This window comes from Typha latifolia, chromosome 7, assembly GCF_019914945.1.
Source record: "Typha latifolia isolate L0001 chromosome 7, TyphaL0001v2, whole genome shotgun sequence".
Lineage (NCBI taxonomy): Eukaryota > Viridiplantae > Streptophyta > Magnoliopsida > Poales > Typhaceae > Typha > Typha latifolia.
In genome coordinates this window covers 12,040,352-12,058,779 of record NC_133092.1, presented here as the reverse complement: position 1 = coordinate 12,058,779, position 18,428 = coordinate 12,040,352, and the positions used below count along the sequence as shown (strand labels likewise).

The 18,428-nt window shown below is 36.0% G+C and overlaps 3 protein-coding genes across 8 annotated transcripts; all 3 read left to right on the top strand.

Annotated features, from left to right (window-relative positions):
- Positions 1 to 1,734: 1,734 nt before the first annotated feature.
- LOC140792969 (uncharacterized) lies at positions 1,735 to 7,915 on the top strand. 6 transcript variants are annotated; one of them, XM_073144245.1, is made up of 12 exons: positions 1,735 to 1,994; positions 2,086 to 2,145; positions 2,232 to 2,399; positions 4,779 to 4,842; positions 5,121 to 5,512; positions 5,618 to 5,722; positions 5,839 to 5,872; positions 6,537 to 6,625; positions 6,895 to 6,951; positions 7,030 to 7,107; positions 7,323 to 7,418; positions 7,512 to 7,915. In XM_073144245.1, exons 1-11 carry the CDS (start codon positions 1,788 to 1,790, stop codon positions 7,386 to 7,388), a joined length of 1,320 nt encoding a protein of 439 aa, XP_073000346.1. In that variant the 5' UTR covers positions 1,735 to 1,787; the 3' UTR covers positions 7,389 to 7,418; positions 7,512 to 7,915. The 6 variants fall into 6 exon arrangements, with proteins under 6 accessions (XP_073000346.1, XP_073000345.1, XP_073000343.1 ...); XM_073144244.1 differs by having other exon boundaries at positions 7,323 to 7,428; XM_073144242.1 differs by having other exon boundaries at positions 1,736 to 1,994; positions 5,106 to 5,512.
- Positions 7,916 to 8,734: 819 nt separating this feature from the next.
- LOC140791774 (mitochondrial phosphate carrier protein 3, mitochondrial-like) lies at positions 8,735 to 11,536 on the top strand. Its single transcript, XM_073142420.1, has 6 exons — positions 8,735 to 9,311; positions 9,679 to 10,040; positions 10,122 to 10,165; positions 10,557 to 10,771; positions 10,896 to 11,020; positions 11,115 to 11,536. The coding sequence occupies exons 1-6, from the start codon at positions 9,090 to 9,092 to the stop codon at positions 11,191 to 11,193; spliced, it is 1,047 nt and encodes a 348-aa protein (XP_072998521.1). The 5' UTR covers positions 8,735 to 9,089; the 3' UTR covers positions 11,194 to 11,536.
- Positions 11,537 to 13,062: 1,526 nt separating this feature from the next.
- On the top strand, positions 13,063 to 16,130 carry LOC140791779 (basic helix-loop-helix protein 80-like). Its single transcript, XM_073142430.1, has 9 exons — positions 13,063 to 13,081; positions 13,253 to 13,334; positions 13,414 to 13,578; positions 13,694 to 13,759; positions 13,841 to 13,909; positions 14,018 to 14,119; positions 14,585 to 14,785; positions 14,891 to 15,013; positions 15,833 to 16,130. Exons 2-8 carry the CDS (start codon positions 13,290 to 13,292, stop codon positions 14,978 to 14,980), a joined length of 738 nt encoding a protein of 245 aa, XP_072998531.1. The 5' UTR covers positions 13,063 to 13,081; positions 13,253 to 13,289; the 3' UTR covers positions 14,981 to 15,013; positions 15,833 to 16,130.
- Positions 16,131 to 18,428: the final 2,298 nt, after the last annotated feature.

Genomic DNA, 18,428 nt, shown 5'->3' with positions numbered 1-18,428 from the left:
TGGAACTGAAACCAAAACCACACTGGGAGCCACTGCAGTTGTTTTTACCTCTCTTCTTGAAGTTATATGTTCAACTGATCTTAGTTCTTTCCCATAAGATGTAAGATGTACGTTGTGACTTGTGATGCATTCTTATCTGTAATGACTACTTGTTAGTCTAGTTTCTTTCTTATCAATGCTCATCTCCTCCATTTGTTGATCAACTGATAGGAAAAGTAGAATTTAAATTCCAGTGCTCGTAGCCACAGCGTGATCTTAAAGCGAGAAATACAGTAACTCGAATAAGTGTTTATTTTATCTTATTAGGTTTCTTTCTCTTTCTGAAGCTTTCTAGTGTTGGGCTCAGACAATGTTTATTAGAGAAAGTGAAAATTTATTTCATTCAGAAGGCCAATTATGACAATTCAAATCACAAATCAATTATTATATTATGCATTTATAGGATCAAATTAGCAGAAAAAAGTATGTTATTTTAATTCTGAAGATAAAATTATCATTAACCAACTTAGTGTTTTATAATTGATTGAAGTAGGTCATATAATTTGTTTTATAATTCACATTATGTAATATAACTTATATTTACAAATATATAGAGCTATCTGAGCAATATAATCAAAATATAATAATTTGGAGGAAAAAAAATGGGCCAAGATATGCCACTGATGGATCTTTCCTTTGGGATTAATATTTACTAAACTTCTCTCTTGTTGATTAAGAGTATGAAGAACAAGCAGTAGCTATGGTTATGGATGAACTTAAAAAATAGAATAAGAAGTCTAATGAAAATTTTGTTTTCAGTATGAACATAATTAATATATCATTGTAAATGACCTAAGTCCGAGTGAATCGATTTTAGCTCAGGCTCGGCAAAAAATTAATTTTAAATCTAAATTAATGGCTTAGGCTCAGCTTAGCTTAATTCAAGCAAGACAAAGTTGTACCTCTGCATCCCAATGGATCTAAGAAGGAAAGACTATAGAAAAAGACTCTATCTGGAAAATGTTTGCTATGATACAAAGTTAGTCTCAGCTTGTAGAAGTAACATAAAGTACTTGAAATTGAGTTAATTAAAGCATTCATAAGTTTCAAAAGCACAATTTGGTGCTTGTTCTTACCCTCTTCTATCATAGTTTTTTTTTTTTTTTGTATCGGGAGCTCGAATTTTAGATATGGGTTGGATAAAGGGCCAACTCTCTTTAGATACAGAGATATTTTAGGTTCCACTGAGTTTTTAGCTGTCTAGTCTAGGTTTCAAGTCATATGTGTCGCCGAATAATTATTTCGAACTAAACGCTATTGTTGCGTTGTCAAGCTGTTCTTCCAAGTTAATCGCACTGCCAAGCCATCAACCGAATCGAACCAAGTCATCAAACCACCAACCACCAACCACCAACCACCGAATAATTTTCTATCATAGTCCAATAAAAAACAACCAAAGTGGGTAAGATTAGGTTAGCCAGATTTTTATCGGATTGGATTCAGGTCGAGTTGGAGTAATAAAAACTTCACTAAAATTAAAGATATTTACATTTAGAACCCTGTATTTCTTTTAAATTAAAATTTTCTATTGTTACATGAAAACTAACCAAATTAGAGAAGCCGAGCCACTCGAAAACCCTACTAAATGGACAATAATTTATACAAATATATAAAAAATAAAGGAGGTTTCCACAATAAAACTAAAATGTAGGTTGTGATTTGCACAAAAGTAACCTTAAAACCTCGCTCCAAGCTTTACCGGTTACTCTGTAGTCTGGACTCTTCTTAGTTCGCTCTGTCTTCTCTAAATGGAGGACGGCACGAAGAAGGGCACCGTCACCTCCCTCGATGCCCTCTTCGCCCCCGAGGAAGCCGAAAAGGCGGCGCGCCGCGTAGAGGAAGCCATTGCTAATCGCCGCAACGAGCTCGGCCGCCTCCGTGACTTCGTCTCCGACAACGCCGCCCTCATCTCCCTCGTCCAGAATCTTCCCGACGAGCTCTCCCACGAAATCATGGCAATCTCCCCTTCTATTTTCAATTCGGTCGATTATTCATCGTTAGCTTCCTCAAAGTTGTGATCTTTTTGCTGTTTCGGTTCTTGGGTAGGTTCCATTTGGCGGCGCCGCGTTCTTCCCTGGCCGTTTGATTCACACAAACGAGTTCTTGGTATTAGGATTCTATCTTTTATGCTATATTGGTAATGTCCCAGTGTTTGTTTTCCTGGGATTTTGCGAGTTATACTGTGGATTTAGGTGTTATTAGGAGAGGGGTACTATGCGGAGAGAACGGCGAAGCAGACGGTTGATATCTTGCAGAGGAGGGGGAAGGCTTTGGAGGTTCAGGTGGCGGCGGTGAAGGCGACAGTGTTGGATATGGAGGCGGAGGCTAGATTCTTTGGTTCTACAGCTGCTGAAGCTGCTGTAAGTTTTCGTGGATTTCATGAAATTTTTTATTATGGGAGTAATTGAGTAATTTCTGGACTAGGTTGTGCTTATTGGATGTGGAAAAGTATTAGCTTTTGTGTGTCCTTGCGTAGGATTTGATTTACTAGTGGATATTCTTGACATGTAATCAGCACTAAAGAAATAATAGTTGTTACACAGTTAGATGCAGTAAACACAAGAGTATTGACATGAAAAAGAAAATCAAGAGAGAATAGGATATGTTGATAAATGGACCTCTAGGTGCACGAGACTCTGGCCAATGTGGATTCTTAGGATGGCAAGATATGTGCTACCGGTCCTCCGTTAGTAGTTAGGGTGGCTGTGTCCATGTCTCCAATCAATTACCACTAAGGTGTGAGGAGGCAAATGTTACCGTTGCTTAGTGATGATGCCCTTGGGTTTATGCAAAATAACAAATTGTTTGTTCTTCTCATATTATTAGGGTAATAAAATAGCAAATAGGAAAACTCATTATCTACAATTAAACTTCGAAATGGTCGACTGTTACTGATAACTGTCTATAAGTATCTAGATAAAATGCTGCCAGATAGACAAAATAAACCTGACAATCCACCACCATGTTTCAAGGGGAAAAAACATTCAGCTTATGTATAGGTGCACCAAGATAACCTATGAGAGTAATACCTAGATACCATATTTTTTCAGTTGATTCTCCTAGTATTGTTGCTAGATTTTTGTTTGGGATCAATGCTTTGTTGTTGTAGCTTCTGTTATGTTTGCTTTTGTAGACTATATTAAGATTGCATCTGAAATGATGGTGCCTCTTGACTGAGTAATAGTATTACAATTTATCTCAATATGATGAATGTACAGCAGAACAAATTGATGTATCATATAAGTGATGATGTAGACAATTAATTGTGAGGATAAGGTGGATGACATATGCAAAGAATCTTGTTCTGTGTGTTGGTCAATGTAACTGTGAAGATTGTTTTGAGAAGCAATTGTCTATACATTCGCAAGAGCTTGTCATGGGATATGCATTTGGTTTTTTGGTATAAATTTGCTGAGAACAGAATTTTGAGTCTTCCAGACTATAAAGTCTTCTGTGATGAATAAACTTGAGTTAAGCTTTTTTGGATTGTCAAGTTCATACCCTTGTATGACATGCTGCTTCCAATTTGTGGACTTGCAGTTGGTATGTGATATTGGACCAACATCTAAACAAATAATTATCATCCCTTTCTTTCCTTCTGTCTGTAGTTTCCTAAGAGGCCTTCTTTTCCACTTGCAATAGTGGTTCTTTTGCAATTGTAACAAGTTGCCCAGTGGCATAATTTAATCTGGACAATGTATTGCTAAAGCAGAAGAAGCATACTTAAACGATGATTCCCATTCCAATTGATATGAAAGTTAAAAGGTAAAAGATATCTTCTATAAAGGCTATCTTAGCTATGGAGGATTTAGAGAATTGAGTATATGAGACTATGAGTATATCTTCTTGTTGAAGGAAGAAGATTTGGAGAACCAGAGGAGAGTGGTTTACTAAACATTTGACTAAAATTGGAATAAAAATTCTGCACAAATTATGGTGCTCTGTAATCATTTGAGTCTTTCTCTCATTTGCTAAATTTTTGGATCTTCATGTTACTAAATGGTGTAGAAGGGGATATTTCAAATTCAAAGTACTAATCCCTACTTAAATCTAATGTAGCATACTTGATTATCATTTTCTTGATTTTGGATGATCTTTTGTTGTATTGCAAAATATATATTAATATATATGTTTTGGCATTTACCTCTTAACATTAGCCTTTAGTCAAACAATTCTTCATTTCTTTGTATTCTATAACCCAAGAAATAAAAAATATAGAGGCCTGGAACTTGGCTCTGGGCTTCGCTTTTACGATTATCTGTGGTCTCTTCTCAAGCTCTTTTTGTTAATATTACATTATTACCTTCATTTTTTAATGTTATTTATACTTAATTTGTCTAAGCTTAGACTAAGCAACCTTTGCCTTTTCTCTTTGAACACCAATTAGAAGTCATTCCTTTGACATGGATTTGATGTGAGTTATGTGACTGTTTCTACAAATGCATGATAATGGCATCTAAAAATGCAAAATTATTAAACCATGTGGAATATGAAAGATATTTTGGTAATTATCTAAAGTCTGCTAGTAAACCTATGTGCTGATGGATAAGAAATATTCAAATAGTTGATCCCAAATAATTTTGACTCAAGGATTCTGCAAGTCTGCTAAGGCCTAAGAATAATCATTTCATAATCTTAGTCACTGTCCAACTCTTTCATCAAATAATTACCCCAGTGGTTGATCTTCATTGCAAATTTCATCACAACTATCAATTATCTTAGTTTGTCCTCTTAAACAGGAGGGGCTTGTAGAAATAAGGGAGGAGTATGTCGAACAAATTCAAGAAGGGGTTCTTGAAAAAGGTACTTTTTGCAAGATTCAATGTCTCTTTGCTTCCTTGCACACTGCTTATTTTGCACAAAGATTCCAAAAAGTGGACAAAGATTATGCAGCATGAAAAGGGCTTATCATGCTGAGAATGGTAGGCACCATGAAGTCAAGGCAGGAGTTATTTGGATATGTTAAAATATCTTCAGAGCTAGGAGAAAAGGATGACTTCATTTGATTCATGTACTTGGTTCATAAATACTTGCATCATTTAGTTGCTATATCTTCTATATTTCAGCTCTCTGTGCTTCAGGCTCTCAGAGCTCTTCTAAGGCAGACAAGTTGGATAATCGTGATGAAGATGTTGAACATGCACGAATTATGGCAAGGCTAGATGAACTCGAAAAGGAAGAGCTTGAAGCTGGAAGTGCTTCAGGTGATGATGAAGATGAGGATGTTGTGGCCAACAATGAAGATGAAGATGCCGCGGCCAGCAATGGAAACAAAGATGCTGTGACCAATGATGAAGATGAGCATGATAAGACTAGTGTGTATCTCTCCACATCTATGGATTATGTTAATCGTCATGCTTTAGGCAGCAATGTAGATGATAGGGCAAGTAATGAACGTGAGGGTGGAAATTCTGGTTTTGGTTTCTCCACATCTAGGGATGTCATCGATGATCATGTGCGGGGAATTGAAAAGGTACCCACAAATTTATCTGACAACAATAATGAGGTTTTATCTTTTTCATCATACCACTATGATATGTTAACTTGATTTATTGTATGGTTACATCGAAAAATTCAGACAACAGACTCAATGCAGAAGTTAGGAGTTCAGGAAATGTCAGATCCAACTGCTGTGAAACCACTAGATGCGAATTGCAAACAGAACTTTCTTAATCAGGGATCTGTAAGTAATTCATAAGTTTTGATAGCTTTGTGTTTTTACTGTTGCATCAGGTAATGTGCTATTAAACTTGCATTTTCTCTTTACATAAATATTTTACATATAATTTCTGGGTGCAGGTTGTGGATTCTAAAGTTCAGGTTTCTGCCAAAGGTTAGTGATGAATTGGCAACCGACTATGCAGTTTGCAGCTTTTTAATACTATATTATATTATATACAAGGCCAACTTGGTAAATACAGTGCCTAATTGATTTGTTTAAAGATTGCTTTTATTATTTTGAATCTTCAATGTTGATTATGATTCATTTGTTATTAACATTCTTAATTCACAAATTTGTCATACCATATTTACTAGTCTTTGGGCTGTTATACTGTGTTTTTACCTATGTCGGATGTAATGCCTATAGATTTCTTCCATAAAGTGGTTTGTGAATGGAACTGCTTTTGGTATCAGGAAATATTGGATTTTGTTATCATAATATATGGTTGTTAAAGTTGACTTCTGTTCACAAATGTTGTTCAATTTCCTAATGCTGCAATGCCCTTTCATTTCTCAACTTTGAAGCCATCTGATAGTTTTGTTGCCTTCCGCTTTTGGGATATCATTACATTGTGATAATTGCAATGTTAAATTTCACATACTACAAATAGTACACTTGTACAATTAGAGGATCAAATCATAATGCATGAATCCAACCTCCATGTACCATTGTCTTAAATCCAGCTTCTCAACATATCTATATGTTAAATTGAGTAGTCATATTGGCTCTAGATTTTTCATGCTGAAAATGATCTTTGTCGTTTTCCTTTTTTCAGCTGTTTCCTTTAGAGGCGACAATGAGAAGTCTGTACAAAGTTCTTCTGTATTGCCACTAAATCCAAAAGATTCTGCTCCAGAACTGCAGGTATCTCTTTATGCCATCTTGATGGTTTTACCTACTGTTATTCTGATCTCTTAGGAGAATCTGTTGCATGCATTTGTATGCCAACATGACCTCCATATTGTGAATGGAACTTTGTTAAGTTGTGCTTTCACCATGACCTCCATATTGTTACTTGCTATGGATGATCGTATGTTGCTGCAGTACTAAGAAATATTTTAATAATCTAACTTGAGGACTCTTATGCCCACTGAGTTGAAGACATGGCAATGACTATTTGAGACATTTTGCAGTACTCTTCTGAGGATAGTGCAAGGCAAACATCAATGATAAACCCCAGTGGTCGAAAGGTATGTTGCTTTTAAGATTTGCTTTACCAATGAATTGTACTTAGATCTCATCATGGTTTTTCTGATTGCTATTTACAGGACTTCATTGGTTCCATAGTTGAGCACACCCATGGTCTCCTTCAGATTCAGTCTCCAAAGAGTGCCACTCCGAATCAGGTATACTGACATTATTCCCCTGAGGTACAGCACTTAAATGAATGACAGATAGAATTGTGTCAAAACTGATTCCAAGTGGTGATCCCTTTCATGTTCATTGTGTGACTCTTGTGCTTGTGAATCTTTTATCATTTACTACTTCATATCTCATGTGCAACATCAAATCATTGCCATTATGTCATCTGCTTTCACTAATGAATAAACACACTTTGCAGCCTTCAAGTTCAAATCCCTCAAGACCAGTCTCCAGGTTTAAGATGATGCAGAAGGGAAGGCGTTGATACCAAACAATGCTCGCAAGTGATCAACAGGTGGTGCTCGGTGAGAATTAGATTTTGGCTAAATGCCTTTCTTTATTTCCTTCTGGATATGCCAAAAGTATCTTCTATCATTCCTGTTTCCAGTCTGAATTGCAAGTTGCAAAGAGAGTCACAGTTATAGTCATCCTGCTGATCTCTGCCCCTGTGTCTTCCTTTGTCATGCTGTTGAATGAACGCGAACGAAAAATTTTGATGAGTGCGGTTGCTGCGATCAAGTGAAACCAGTTTGAGAAGAGTGACATTATCAAATTCCGATGATTATGCAAGTAATTGCTATGCATGGGAAAGTTTTGCCGCATCAAGATTTGATTCTAAGTAGGAAATGTTGTAAATTAGCTGATGGTCTACCTCATGATTTGTGTTCTTGTACTTATTATCTCTTTCTCTAATCTTTCATTGTGTTCCATATAGAGAGCAAGTTTTGGAATATTAGACTTTTATCTAACATCATCGATTCTAAATTAATTTATACAGATGCATTTGTGAAATATTTCTTTGATATAAAGGAAAGAAAATAAAGAGCAGATTTCTTAGGAAAGAAAGGAATCCAGTTTTGAAAATATAAAGCAAATCTCGAAAATAAACCCTGAAAATGTGACGATTACTCTCTCCTCGCGGGTTACTATTAGTGAACTTTTCCATAACAAAAGTAAAACGAGAATAAGAGTATTCCTTTATATTTTATAACTAAATTTACTAAGATTTAGATGGTTAGCTAATTTTGAGGGGTCTTCATGTAAACAAATAACGCCAAAACTATTGCTATGAGAGAATCCCTTCTCTTGGTCCACTCTCCGAGCAAGAATCTCCCATCTTGCTGTGGAGTCATGACTCGTTGCTGCTGGTCAATACTTTGAAATATTGCCCCTTTATCTATTGTAACTCTTTAACAGGACGTTATTATTTTTTCCTCTCCTCCTCCCATATCTTTCCAGAAGCAAAGCCAATCATCACGCATATTGGACCGACAAACTTGGCAGTATACTAGAGAAGAATTTTGTTCTCACTTGCTTGTCCTTCTTTCTCTCCGTTGACGTGAGCCGTAGATTAATTCTTATAATTTAGTGAATATTCATAGAAAATATTTTATGTTAGATTTAGTTAAGAGTATTTTTATAAAAAATTTAATATAGTTAATTTAATAATATGACGTTTTTTTGTACTTATTCACTAAATTATAATACTTAATCTATAAATAATAAAAATATATAGCGTAAACTATAATTATTTTAAAAGAATCCTTTCTTTTCCAGTTTTCGTGTCAAATATTTCTTTCAATAGATCCAGGAGAAGTTGGAGTTTGTCGTGGCGCCTATCTCTGTTGACATTTGACCTGCGGAATATTGTTGCGGTTGACAGTTGACCGGCCCAATAAATTGTTGGTCAACAAAACCAGTGCCGTTGCTTGCTTGATCTCTCCGCCTTGTGTTTATATGAATCCTTTTCCAAGTTTGCATGAGATTTGTTGTGGACTAAATCACCCCAATTTCCTGGAAGAAGGTTAGAAGGAAAAGACCAAGTCCAAAGTAAATTTGCTCTCATCTTCTACCCAATCTTCCAGAAAAAGTCCAAACTCTTAACCTTGATAACAAGCACGGTTAGTTCCCCATTTCAAACCGTCGACTCCTGACCAATTCCTTTGGAGCTCTCCCGTTCCTCGCCATGGCCTCTCCTCCCCAGTCCGAGACCTCGACTCCCCACACCCTCCTACTCCGAAACCATATCTCTCCCCCTCCTCTAGCCGGATCGCCCGCGGAGCCGCGGAGGAGGATCGGGATGTTCTCGCGGGAGTTCTACGCCGCCTGCGCCGTCGGGGGAGCTCTCAGCTGCTGCCTCACCCACACGGCCATCACTCCGCTCGATGTCGTCAAGTGCAACATGCAGGTGAAATAAGCAAGACAATTTTCATTTCGAACCCTATATTTGAACGATATTCAATACTGAGGCCAAAAGTAGAGTTTGTTTTATGAATAGCGAAAACGTAAGATGTGCGAATTTGGTATAATATTATATAGCTTTTAAACCATAAAAATGATTTATACAAGGGAAAAATATATATATATATTTCAAATATAAGCTATATTATAATTATAATTAATCAGATTTAACTAACTTAATGAATATTATAATATTTTGAAAGATTTCGGTGACAAATTATGTAAAAATCCAAAAGAGAAAACTTAAATTTTACTATGTTTGCATAGTTTTGAAGTGTTCATTGATCTTGGCATTTGCTGCTTGCTCCTTTCAGATCGATCCAGCGAAGTACAAGAGCGTCGTGTCCGGATTCAGCGTCTTGAGGAAGGAGCAAGGTTTCAGAGGCTTCTTCAGGGGCTGGGCGCCGACTCTGCTTGGTTACGGTGCTCAAGGTGCTTGCAAGTATGGCTTCTACGAGTTCTTCAAGAAGTATTACTCAGACATCGCCGGCCCGGAGTACGCCGCCAAGTATAAGACCCTGATATATCTCGCCGGCTCCGCTTCCTCTGAAGTGATCGCCGACGTCGCCCTGTGTCCTATGGAGGCTGTGAAGGTGAGGGTCCAGACACAGCCAGGATTTGCCAGAGGATTGAGTGATGGGCTCCCGAAAATTCTTCGATCCGAAGGCGTCATGGGGTATGAACTTCGTAGTGATCGAGTATACATCCTGTTTCGTTTTCTTGTCTCTACTAACTTTGCTGTCTTGAACAATCTCAGGCTGTACAAAGGATTAGGTCCACTCTGGGGTCGCCAGATTCCATGTAAGCAGTTGTATTCCTTGCATTTGATCGTCTTTTATTTAAGGAAAGTAGATATAAGTACCGACATGCATCTGAACACTTGCTCATGAAGTTTTCAGAGGTTCAATCTTATACATGTGCAGGAACAGTTCACAAATATCTAACTTACATATTCTTTCTTCATCCCCTGTTTAATTCCAGCTGAACAATGATAATTCGAAATATGTCAAAAGTTTGAGAAGTTTTTACTTCCATAGGTGATTAATCACTTGATAGATATTACTGAAGCTTGTATGTTTCATTCATCAATCTGGGTCGTGGCCAAAATGTTGGTAGGCTTGGTTTAGGATTCTGCCAATTGGTTCCTAGTCAAAGTACCAGTTACATAGCTTTCTTTTGTGTATTCTTGCAGATACTATGATGAAATTTGCCTCTTTCGAGAACATTGTGGAGCTGATGTACAAGAATGTCATCTCTACTCCGAAGGACCAGTGCAGCAAACCCTTTCAGCTAGGAGTGAGCTTTGTTGGTGGCTATGCCGCTGGAATACTCTGTGCCATCATTTCTCATCCAGCTGACAACCTTGTCTCACTCCTTAACAACGCAAAGGGGACGACTGTCAGCGATGTAAATTAATCATACAATCACTTCCATGCCTTTTTTTTTAAAACCATCTAATATAGATCACATAAACTTGTTAACGTAGAAAAGTTAATTATTTTCGATCTTTAATTGTTTTGCTTTCTTTTAGGCTGTCAAGAAGCTTGGATTATGGGGTCTTTTTACGCGCGGTCTGCCTCTCAGAATTGTTATGATTGGTTCTCTTACTGGAGTTCAATGGAGTATCTATGATTCCTTCAAAGTATTCGTTGGATTGTATGTTTCCTGAACTCTATGTAGTTTTTTTTTTCTTCTTCTTAATCTCTGACTCTACTTGAAAGTATAACTCTTTACATCTCATTACTTTCAGACCAACAACTGGAGGAGTTGCTCCTGATGCTGCTGCTTCTGCACCAGCTGAGCTTGCGGAGTTGAGCAACTTGGGCTAATTGTTTAGTTGATGGCAAGCAGTTTGATTTGCTCTAATTTCATTCTGTTTACCAATGAAAAGAGAGGCAAAAATGGTAACTGCAAAGATTAGCTTCATACTCATAGCTGCAATCAATAGATTGAGGAACAGGAGAATACTAATTCTTTCAACCTTTCTGCCATTCCAGAAACTGCGACTTGTATCTGTAGGAGTTTGTATATGTCGAAATCTTTCAAGTAAATTGGGAAAGGTGGTAAAAATTTTCAGTTCTATTGTACACAAGCAGAGACACTGTCAGAACTTTGAATCCTATTTTTCACAGCATTAATTTTTATTACAAATTGTGGGATTATTAATGCCAATTTAACGTTCATGGATGAATCGTACTTCCACTGGAGTTCACCATCTTAAACTGTGGTCCAACATTTGTCCCATTCCTCCATTAAAACTCCAGTTGGTTTGCCCTAGTCCAAGCGGATCGTGACAAAAAAGAGATCCGATAAGCAGCAGGAGACACTGGCCCAGTGAAACCTAGCCATAGCCAGTACACCAACAAGTGTCTCGCCAATTCTAGCCGAACTGGATTTGGGTCCACTTCTTCTTTCATCCAATTGGGTACCGTCTAATTTAATGCACAAAAGGGGTTGTACTAAAAAGTTTCAATTGGAGTTGAATTTGGTGTGCATAATTGATGCTGCGATTTGAGATGGAGAGTACCCATATAATATGAGGTACTTTAATCATTTGAGCACAATTCTATTAGCAGCAAAGTTTGATTTTTTTTAATGTTATGTTGTTAATTTAACTAGGTTAGAGATTCGGTGTGGGCAAACTCTGATGCACTGTCTAATAGCACAGTAATGTATTGGTCGTATGTATTCGACAGTTTTGATAGCATTTGAAATCGAATGTGAGATTGTAGATTTAAAGCGGAGGCGATCAGAACTGTTGAATAAACATAATTGATGTATTGATATGCTCGGACTGACCCACACAAGTTGATCAGCATTGAATCCGATTCCATGATTAGTTGGGATAAGTTAAATGTAACCTTAATGGGTATGCATATATATTGATATTTGTGTGTTATCCCTAATAACTTTGTATGTTGGACTCAAATGATAGGCTTAAATGCCAATTCTTGGACTACAAAAATGCTATATTCCCTTCTCGCATTTATAATGCAGTTGCCCTACCAAAGTTTGCACTTAATAACACCTTCGAATTTTTACTGCATCTTGTTGTCTATCATCTGTAGATGTGTAGAATATAGCAGTAACATGCAAGGGAGCTTGCTAAGGAATAGAATAATATACACAATTACTTTAGTATCTAACATCTTAAATTTTTGAATCAATTCATTATCTAACACATCAACTAAAAAACAAAATACCAACAAAAGTACAACGATATACTCATGAAACCCCCATGCATTAGCAGGATCATGGCATGTACTGCAACACCCTTTTATTCATATTAATGTCCTTGTTCCCTTCTTCCTACCCTATCTTTTTGTGTATCATATATATACATTATTCAAGAGAGTGGCAAAAGCTAGCATATAGGATGAACTTTATGACATCTCCAATTGGACCAATCAGTTGAGGACATAATCATATAAGGGCCATTAAAGCCTTACACCAACTGCATTTACTGTTATGTGAGAGAGTGAACACCTCTCCATTAAACTATTTTGGCCATTTTTGCTTGTCAAAAGCCTAGTTGTAGGCTTCTACAATGACTTGAGATGCAGCGAGTTCCATAGGCAGGTTTTTCCTAACACTGCCAACTACTGCAAAGTTATACAATAACAGACAAAAGAGTAGAGAGAGAAAGAAAGAGAGAGGGAGAGAGAGAGAGAGAGAGAGAGAGAGAGAGAGAGAGAGAGTTGACAAGACCAGTCAAAGGTTCAGAGCTCTCTCATATAGCCTTCACCTCCTCCCCTCTTCTACTATCTCATGCAGTCTTTTGCAATATTTCTAATGCCTCCAAAGGTGGCATCTTTCTCTTGCCAAGAAGACACAACCAAGTTGGAGAGATGAGCAATGACTTACCTCCTCTAAATTCCTCTCTTGCAGAACTACTTCTGAATCCGTAACAAAGCCACAAGCTTCCATGGACAAGAAGAGGAAGAAGATAGATTGCATTGTTAAATCCAAGGTATCCAATGAGAGTTTCAATCACTGTAAGCCTACAAACATGACTCTTGATTTCACAATGCATTTGTTTTGTTAACTAGATGCAAGGGAGAAGAAGCAAGAAGGAAGAGAAGCCTACGAAGGCCAAAGTTGAGGAGGAGGAGGAAGAGAGAGAGACTAAGCCATTTGAGGAGCCTCCAAAAGATTATATCCATGTGAGAGCTAGGAGAGGTCAGGCAACAGACAGCCATAGCTTAGCAGAGAGGGTACTCTCACCTCACCTATCTAATTCTATCTTTCATTAGAATAATAACAATAAAAAGTTGGTAGTTTTAAATTATAATTCTTAGTCTTAAGCTCCTTCTCCTGCATGTATTTCAGGTGAGAAGAGAAAAAATAAGCCAGAGGATGAAGATATTGCAAGGTCTTGTCCCTGGTTGTGACAAGGTAATTAAACTTGTTACTTAATTATTGTTATAGCTTCTGACACAATTATAATACTTAGTTTAATAATTATCTGAATGTTAGATTACAGGAAAGGCTCTCATGTTAGATGAGATCATCAACTATGTCCAGTCTTTGCAGAACCAAGTTGAGGTAATTGAAGTCTTAAAGTAGTAAACTTAATGCCTTGATAGAAGCAATGGAGTTTTCATCAACTGAATTATATGTGATCAGTGGCTTCTGTTTGTCTTCTATGTGCAGTTTCTATCTATGAAGCTTGCTTCCATGAGTTGCTCATGGCATGGCTTTGGCTTGGATTTTGATGGCCTTATGGATCAACCACAGCTAGCAAACAGACTCAAGGTAATGTTCCCTTTTGCTGTTTTTTTTTTGGTGGCAAATTGCCACCTACATTTAGTCTTATTGCTCTTTTTCTCAAGCACATTTGCAAGAAACTACCTGTCATAGTTCAAAAGATATATTTTCAGTATCTTCTACCTTATTCTCCATGTTAAGTCTTTGGGTCAACTGGTTGTCAAATATTGATTTCTTTAACTATGAAAAACCTTGGAAAATTTTCTTATGTTAGTTACCTGTTATATTTTTTCCATTAAAAAAATAATCACATGACCAATATTTGGTTCTCTCATGACTATTTTGCCCTTATTTTAGAGAAAAGAAGAAATAATTAAAATTTAAAGTAAAATAGTCATTTGGCATTTTCTATTAACATCATCAGTTTAAGGAGTCAATGTGCAATTATTCCCAAAAAATAGTTGTTTATTGATATTCCCTCAAGAATCTGAGCAGTTTTGTGGATGTCTGCAGTCCTGCGGCCATAAATTTCAGCAAATGGTGAGCATCTCACAAGAAACACCCACAGTGCCCTGTTTACTACCCCAAACTAGTCTCTTCCAGCCCATAGCTTTTGAAGGAGAACTTATTAAGAACTACCTCAATAACAGTTCATCATCATCACCATCATCATCTTTCTCATTGCAATGTCAAGGGGTCACATCCTACTCTCAGGTGGTACAATTCTTCTGAAATAAAAAAAAAATCTAAATCTTATGCCATCCAGCAGTTTTGCCATTGATCACCTGACATTTTTCTCCATTGCAACCTCCTTTTCAGGGCAGTGAGAGTTTGCTGATCCAAGTGGGTGATCAAAGACAAGGCCTCCTCAATCAAGTGCTGTTCAATAAAAAGTGCTCTTTCCAGTAGAGAGAGAAAGAAAAAGGACTTCATTGACTTGAGGTAATAGCAAAATAGTTAAATTTTTTTTAAATAATACCATGTCTTTGAGCTATTCGTAATCCAACACCTCACTATATTTTTTTTGTTTTTGAAAAACTAACCTTAGCCTTTAAGAGTGTGGTTTATTTAACTCTATGGTTAAAATTATAAAATATCCCTGACAGATTATCTGAGGAAAATGTTCCTCAGATAAGTCTGATTTTCTTTAATAAGAAAAGTAAAATTATATGACCTCAAACAAAGGGCATAAAAAGAATCAAGATGCATCCATATCAGCATCTTGAAGAAGTTTGAGCTTCATATCAATACTTTAGGGGAAGGATATTTTAGGTGTCAAATAAAGGAAAAAATTAGTGTTTGTTTAACTTAACTCAGAAGGGAGGGATTGATTTTAAGTATCTCAAATACGAGAAGAAAATAAAATAATTATATTTAAACCTTCTAAATAATTATCTTTCATAAAGAATCTTTAGAACTTGTGAAAATATCTTGAACACTCCATCCGTTAGGTTTTTGTTACCTTTGTCATTCATAAATTATCATGTACAAATCACATGAGTAATTATATGACATATTTACTCTTATATTTTAGAGAAAAAAATAAAGAAATTTTATTGCAATTATAATTAGAGAAGTATTTTGCTCTTTTCATATTTTTCAGGCATCAGAAAGTATATGTGTCATAATTTTTTTTTCAGAAATAGGTATAATTATCTCTTTAGAAAATAATAAATAGTCCCTTTTAATTCCCTTTTTAAAGGTCCAAAGCCATCAAATTCACACTCACTGTTTCCATATGTTTTAAATGCATCTCAACAGAATGTTTCAGTCTGGCATCCCCTGTATCCATATGCAGCCATAATTGTAGAAGAAGCCCAGCTTTCAATACATGCAGAGGAGGAGAAGATCAATTGGAGAAGACAAAAGAACAAACACCAGACCTCCAAATTGATCCTTGATAATGGTGTTGGGCTTTCAAAGATGATGAGTTTATTTAAAGAATTATGACTATTTTTTTTTTAGTAATTTTATGGCTAACACTCCATCTTTTAAGTTAGTTGTAAACAGACTCCTCCTTCTGCCTATAATTTTCATATGATGCTCTACTGTTATTTTAGTTGATTATCCTTAATTCTAGATTATGATTTATTTAACTCTCTATATAAAAAGTTATGAAAATTACCCTTGAGATAATCTCTAACCTAATATTATACAGACCAAATTCACTCAGAAAAATATAGGCAAAATAGAAGCTTCACATTACTCAAACCTCAATTACAGAATATTTATTACAAATCACTAAAAATTAAGGTGCTATTTAAAATCTTCCTCCTTATTTTTAGGAATAAATTATATTTAGACCACTAAACAGTAGCTTATTTTTATATAGACCTTCTTATTCCCTAACAGTGTTTACAGAAAAATAAATCAAAAGCCATATTACCCTTAACTTTTCTCTTATTCTTTTATCTAAAATAAGGATAAAATAATCCAATAGAAGGCTAAAATAGATCACATAACAATCATGTGATAGATTTCAACCAAAAAATAAATAAAAAATCTAAGAATAGCTAACAGAAACAGCATTTGGAAGGTCTTAAGAAGTTTAAGGCCTTAAGAGGGTCAATGTATCATAAAAAATAAATAAAATGTTTAGCAAAAATGAGCAATAATTTGTGGAATCTAAGTGTAATTATCTTATTTTTTAAAATCTTAGAAAGTGAGGAAGAGCTATTTGGGAGACTGAGATGCCAAGTACTGAGTTTCTTTTTTTACCAATCCATTATTCTTCTCCTAACTTAATATTATTTTACTATAACTTTCAAACTATTTACTAAACTACTATAGTTTATACCAAATAAGCAGCAATGTATATTTCCTTGGTAAATTATTTTTATAGAAAACAGTTTATAAAGTCACACTCTCAATGAGTGGTGACAATTTCTTTGAGACAATAAAACACTCTCCTTTAAGACATATTACTGTAATACAAATTGTTTTGTCCCAGAAAGTGATTATTAAATTACTTTCTGATAGTATTTAATTTTTACATGAAATAAGTAAATAGTTTAAATTTTATAGTAAAAATAATAAATTTTTTCTCCTCCTGGGGACAGTAAATTGGTCAAAGACTCTGACAAGTCATGAGAGAAGCTTCTATTTACTGTTCACTTATAAAAGTTTCTGTCAAGATTCTGTACAGCATTTATAAAATGATATTGATAGAATAATCTCCTACTTGGTTACATCTTGGTTCAAGTGCTATAATTCACCCACTAAATTATTTTTCATTATATGTCCCTCTAAACTTTTGAAAGATTTCAATTAGTGTATTGTTATAATTACGTATAATATTACTTTTCCATTAGTGTATTGTTAGAAAAATTAGGCGAGTCAACTTATGTAGTAGTTATATTAGACGTAATTAACCCTGAAATGACTTAGATGCCCTCATAACCCTTATATGACTTTTAATTAAATTAGGATAAAAAGATATATATATTGATATAATTTAAATTTTCTTATTATCATCTTCAATCGTCACTCTATTTCTTCTCCTTCACTATCACCGATTTCTCCTCCGAAAGTTGGCGATGTCGAGATTGTTGTTGCCGGCTTACAATAGCTTTGGCACTAGCCAGCCCAAGACCCTAAGCTGATCTCCCATCTTCTCCTTCTCTTCCATCCCCCACCTCACCATCGACAGTATTGGCAACTACGCACGGATCTTGAGCGGCAATGACACAAATTCATCCGTTGATCTTGAGGAGGAGCTTTCGCCAATAGCAGCCTAGAAGGGTGAGGACGGCCACAACCGAGGAGGGTGAGGGCAACAACCCATTAGGGACTATTCTTCGGCAACATGAAGGGCGGAGACAAGTATCGCCTTAAAGGCTCCTTCGGTGCGGGCTTGCCGCACACCAATCAATCTAGTGACAATGTTGGATGTGAGCCATAGGGTGATGGGGGAGAAACCCTAGATGTTGAGATAGGCGATGCAGCTTGTGATCACGTCGCTAGGACCGAAAGATCAACTATATATGGTGGTACAGTGGAGGATTTCGAAATGGATTTGGTGGAGGAACGGCAATGGGTATTAAAAACTACAAGTTTATTAAGGCTATTTCAATAACTTATTAATTTCATTTTTTTTTGCCGGCTAAATTGATATGCTTGTTTACTTGTTAGTAATATAATTGTCATTAGGTATTTTTCGTCACTATCGTTAATGGTTTCATTTTGCTCTAAAATTTAGGAGGGACGTTATATCGAAAAAAAAGTTTAGAGGATTTCTATGAAAACTTGATAAAGTTTAGCGACGTAGACATAATTAACCCATTATCTAACTATATTTTAATTATTTCATCCTCCGTTCTTCCTCAATCGAAATATCTAGATTTTTTATATAATTGCT

Bases quoted from the DNA above. Each gene is read 5' to 3' on its own strand.
- LOC140792969 (XM_073144242.1), top strand. From the start codon at position 1,788: ATGGAGGACGGCACGAAGAAGGGCACCGTCACCTCCCTCGATGCCCTC. The intron at 1,995-2,085 runs GCAATCTCCCCT...GTTCTTGGGTAG, and splicing joins AGCTCTCCCACGAAATCATG to GTTCCATTTGGCGGCGCCGC. The intron at 5,873-6,536 runs GTTAGTGATGAA...TCCTTTTTTCAG, and splicing joins AGTTCAGGTTTCTGCCAAAG to CTGTTTCCTTTAGAGGCGAC.
- LOC140791774 (XM_073142420.1), top strand. From the start codon at position 9,090: ATGGCCTCTCCTCCCCAGTCCGAGACCTCGACTCCCCACACCCTCCTA. The intron at 9,312-9,678 runs GTGAAATAAGCA...TGCTCCTTTCAG, and splicing joins TCGTCAAGTGCAACATGCAG to ATCGATCCAGCGAAGTACAA. The intron at 10,041-10,121 runs GTATGAACTTCG...GAACAATCTCAG, and splicing joins CGATCCGAAGGCGTCATGGG to GCTGTACAAAGGATTAGGTC.
- LOC140791779 (XM_073142430.1), top strand. From the start codon at position 13,290: ATGGACAAGAAGAGGAAGAAGATAGATTGCATTGTTAAATCCAAG. The intron at 13,335-13,413 runs GTATCCAATGAG...TTTGTTAACTAG, and splicing joins ATTGCATTGTTAAATCCAAG to ATGCAAGGGAGAAGAAGCAA. The intron at 14,786-14,890 runs GTGGTACAATTC...CCTCCTTTTCAG, and splicing joins GGGTCACATCCTACTCTCAG to GGCAGTGAGAGTTTGCTGAT.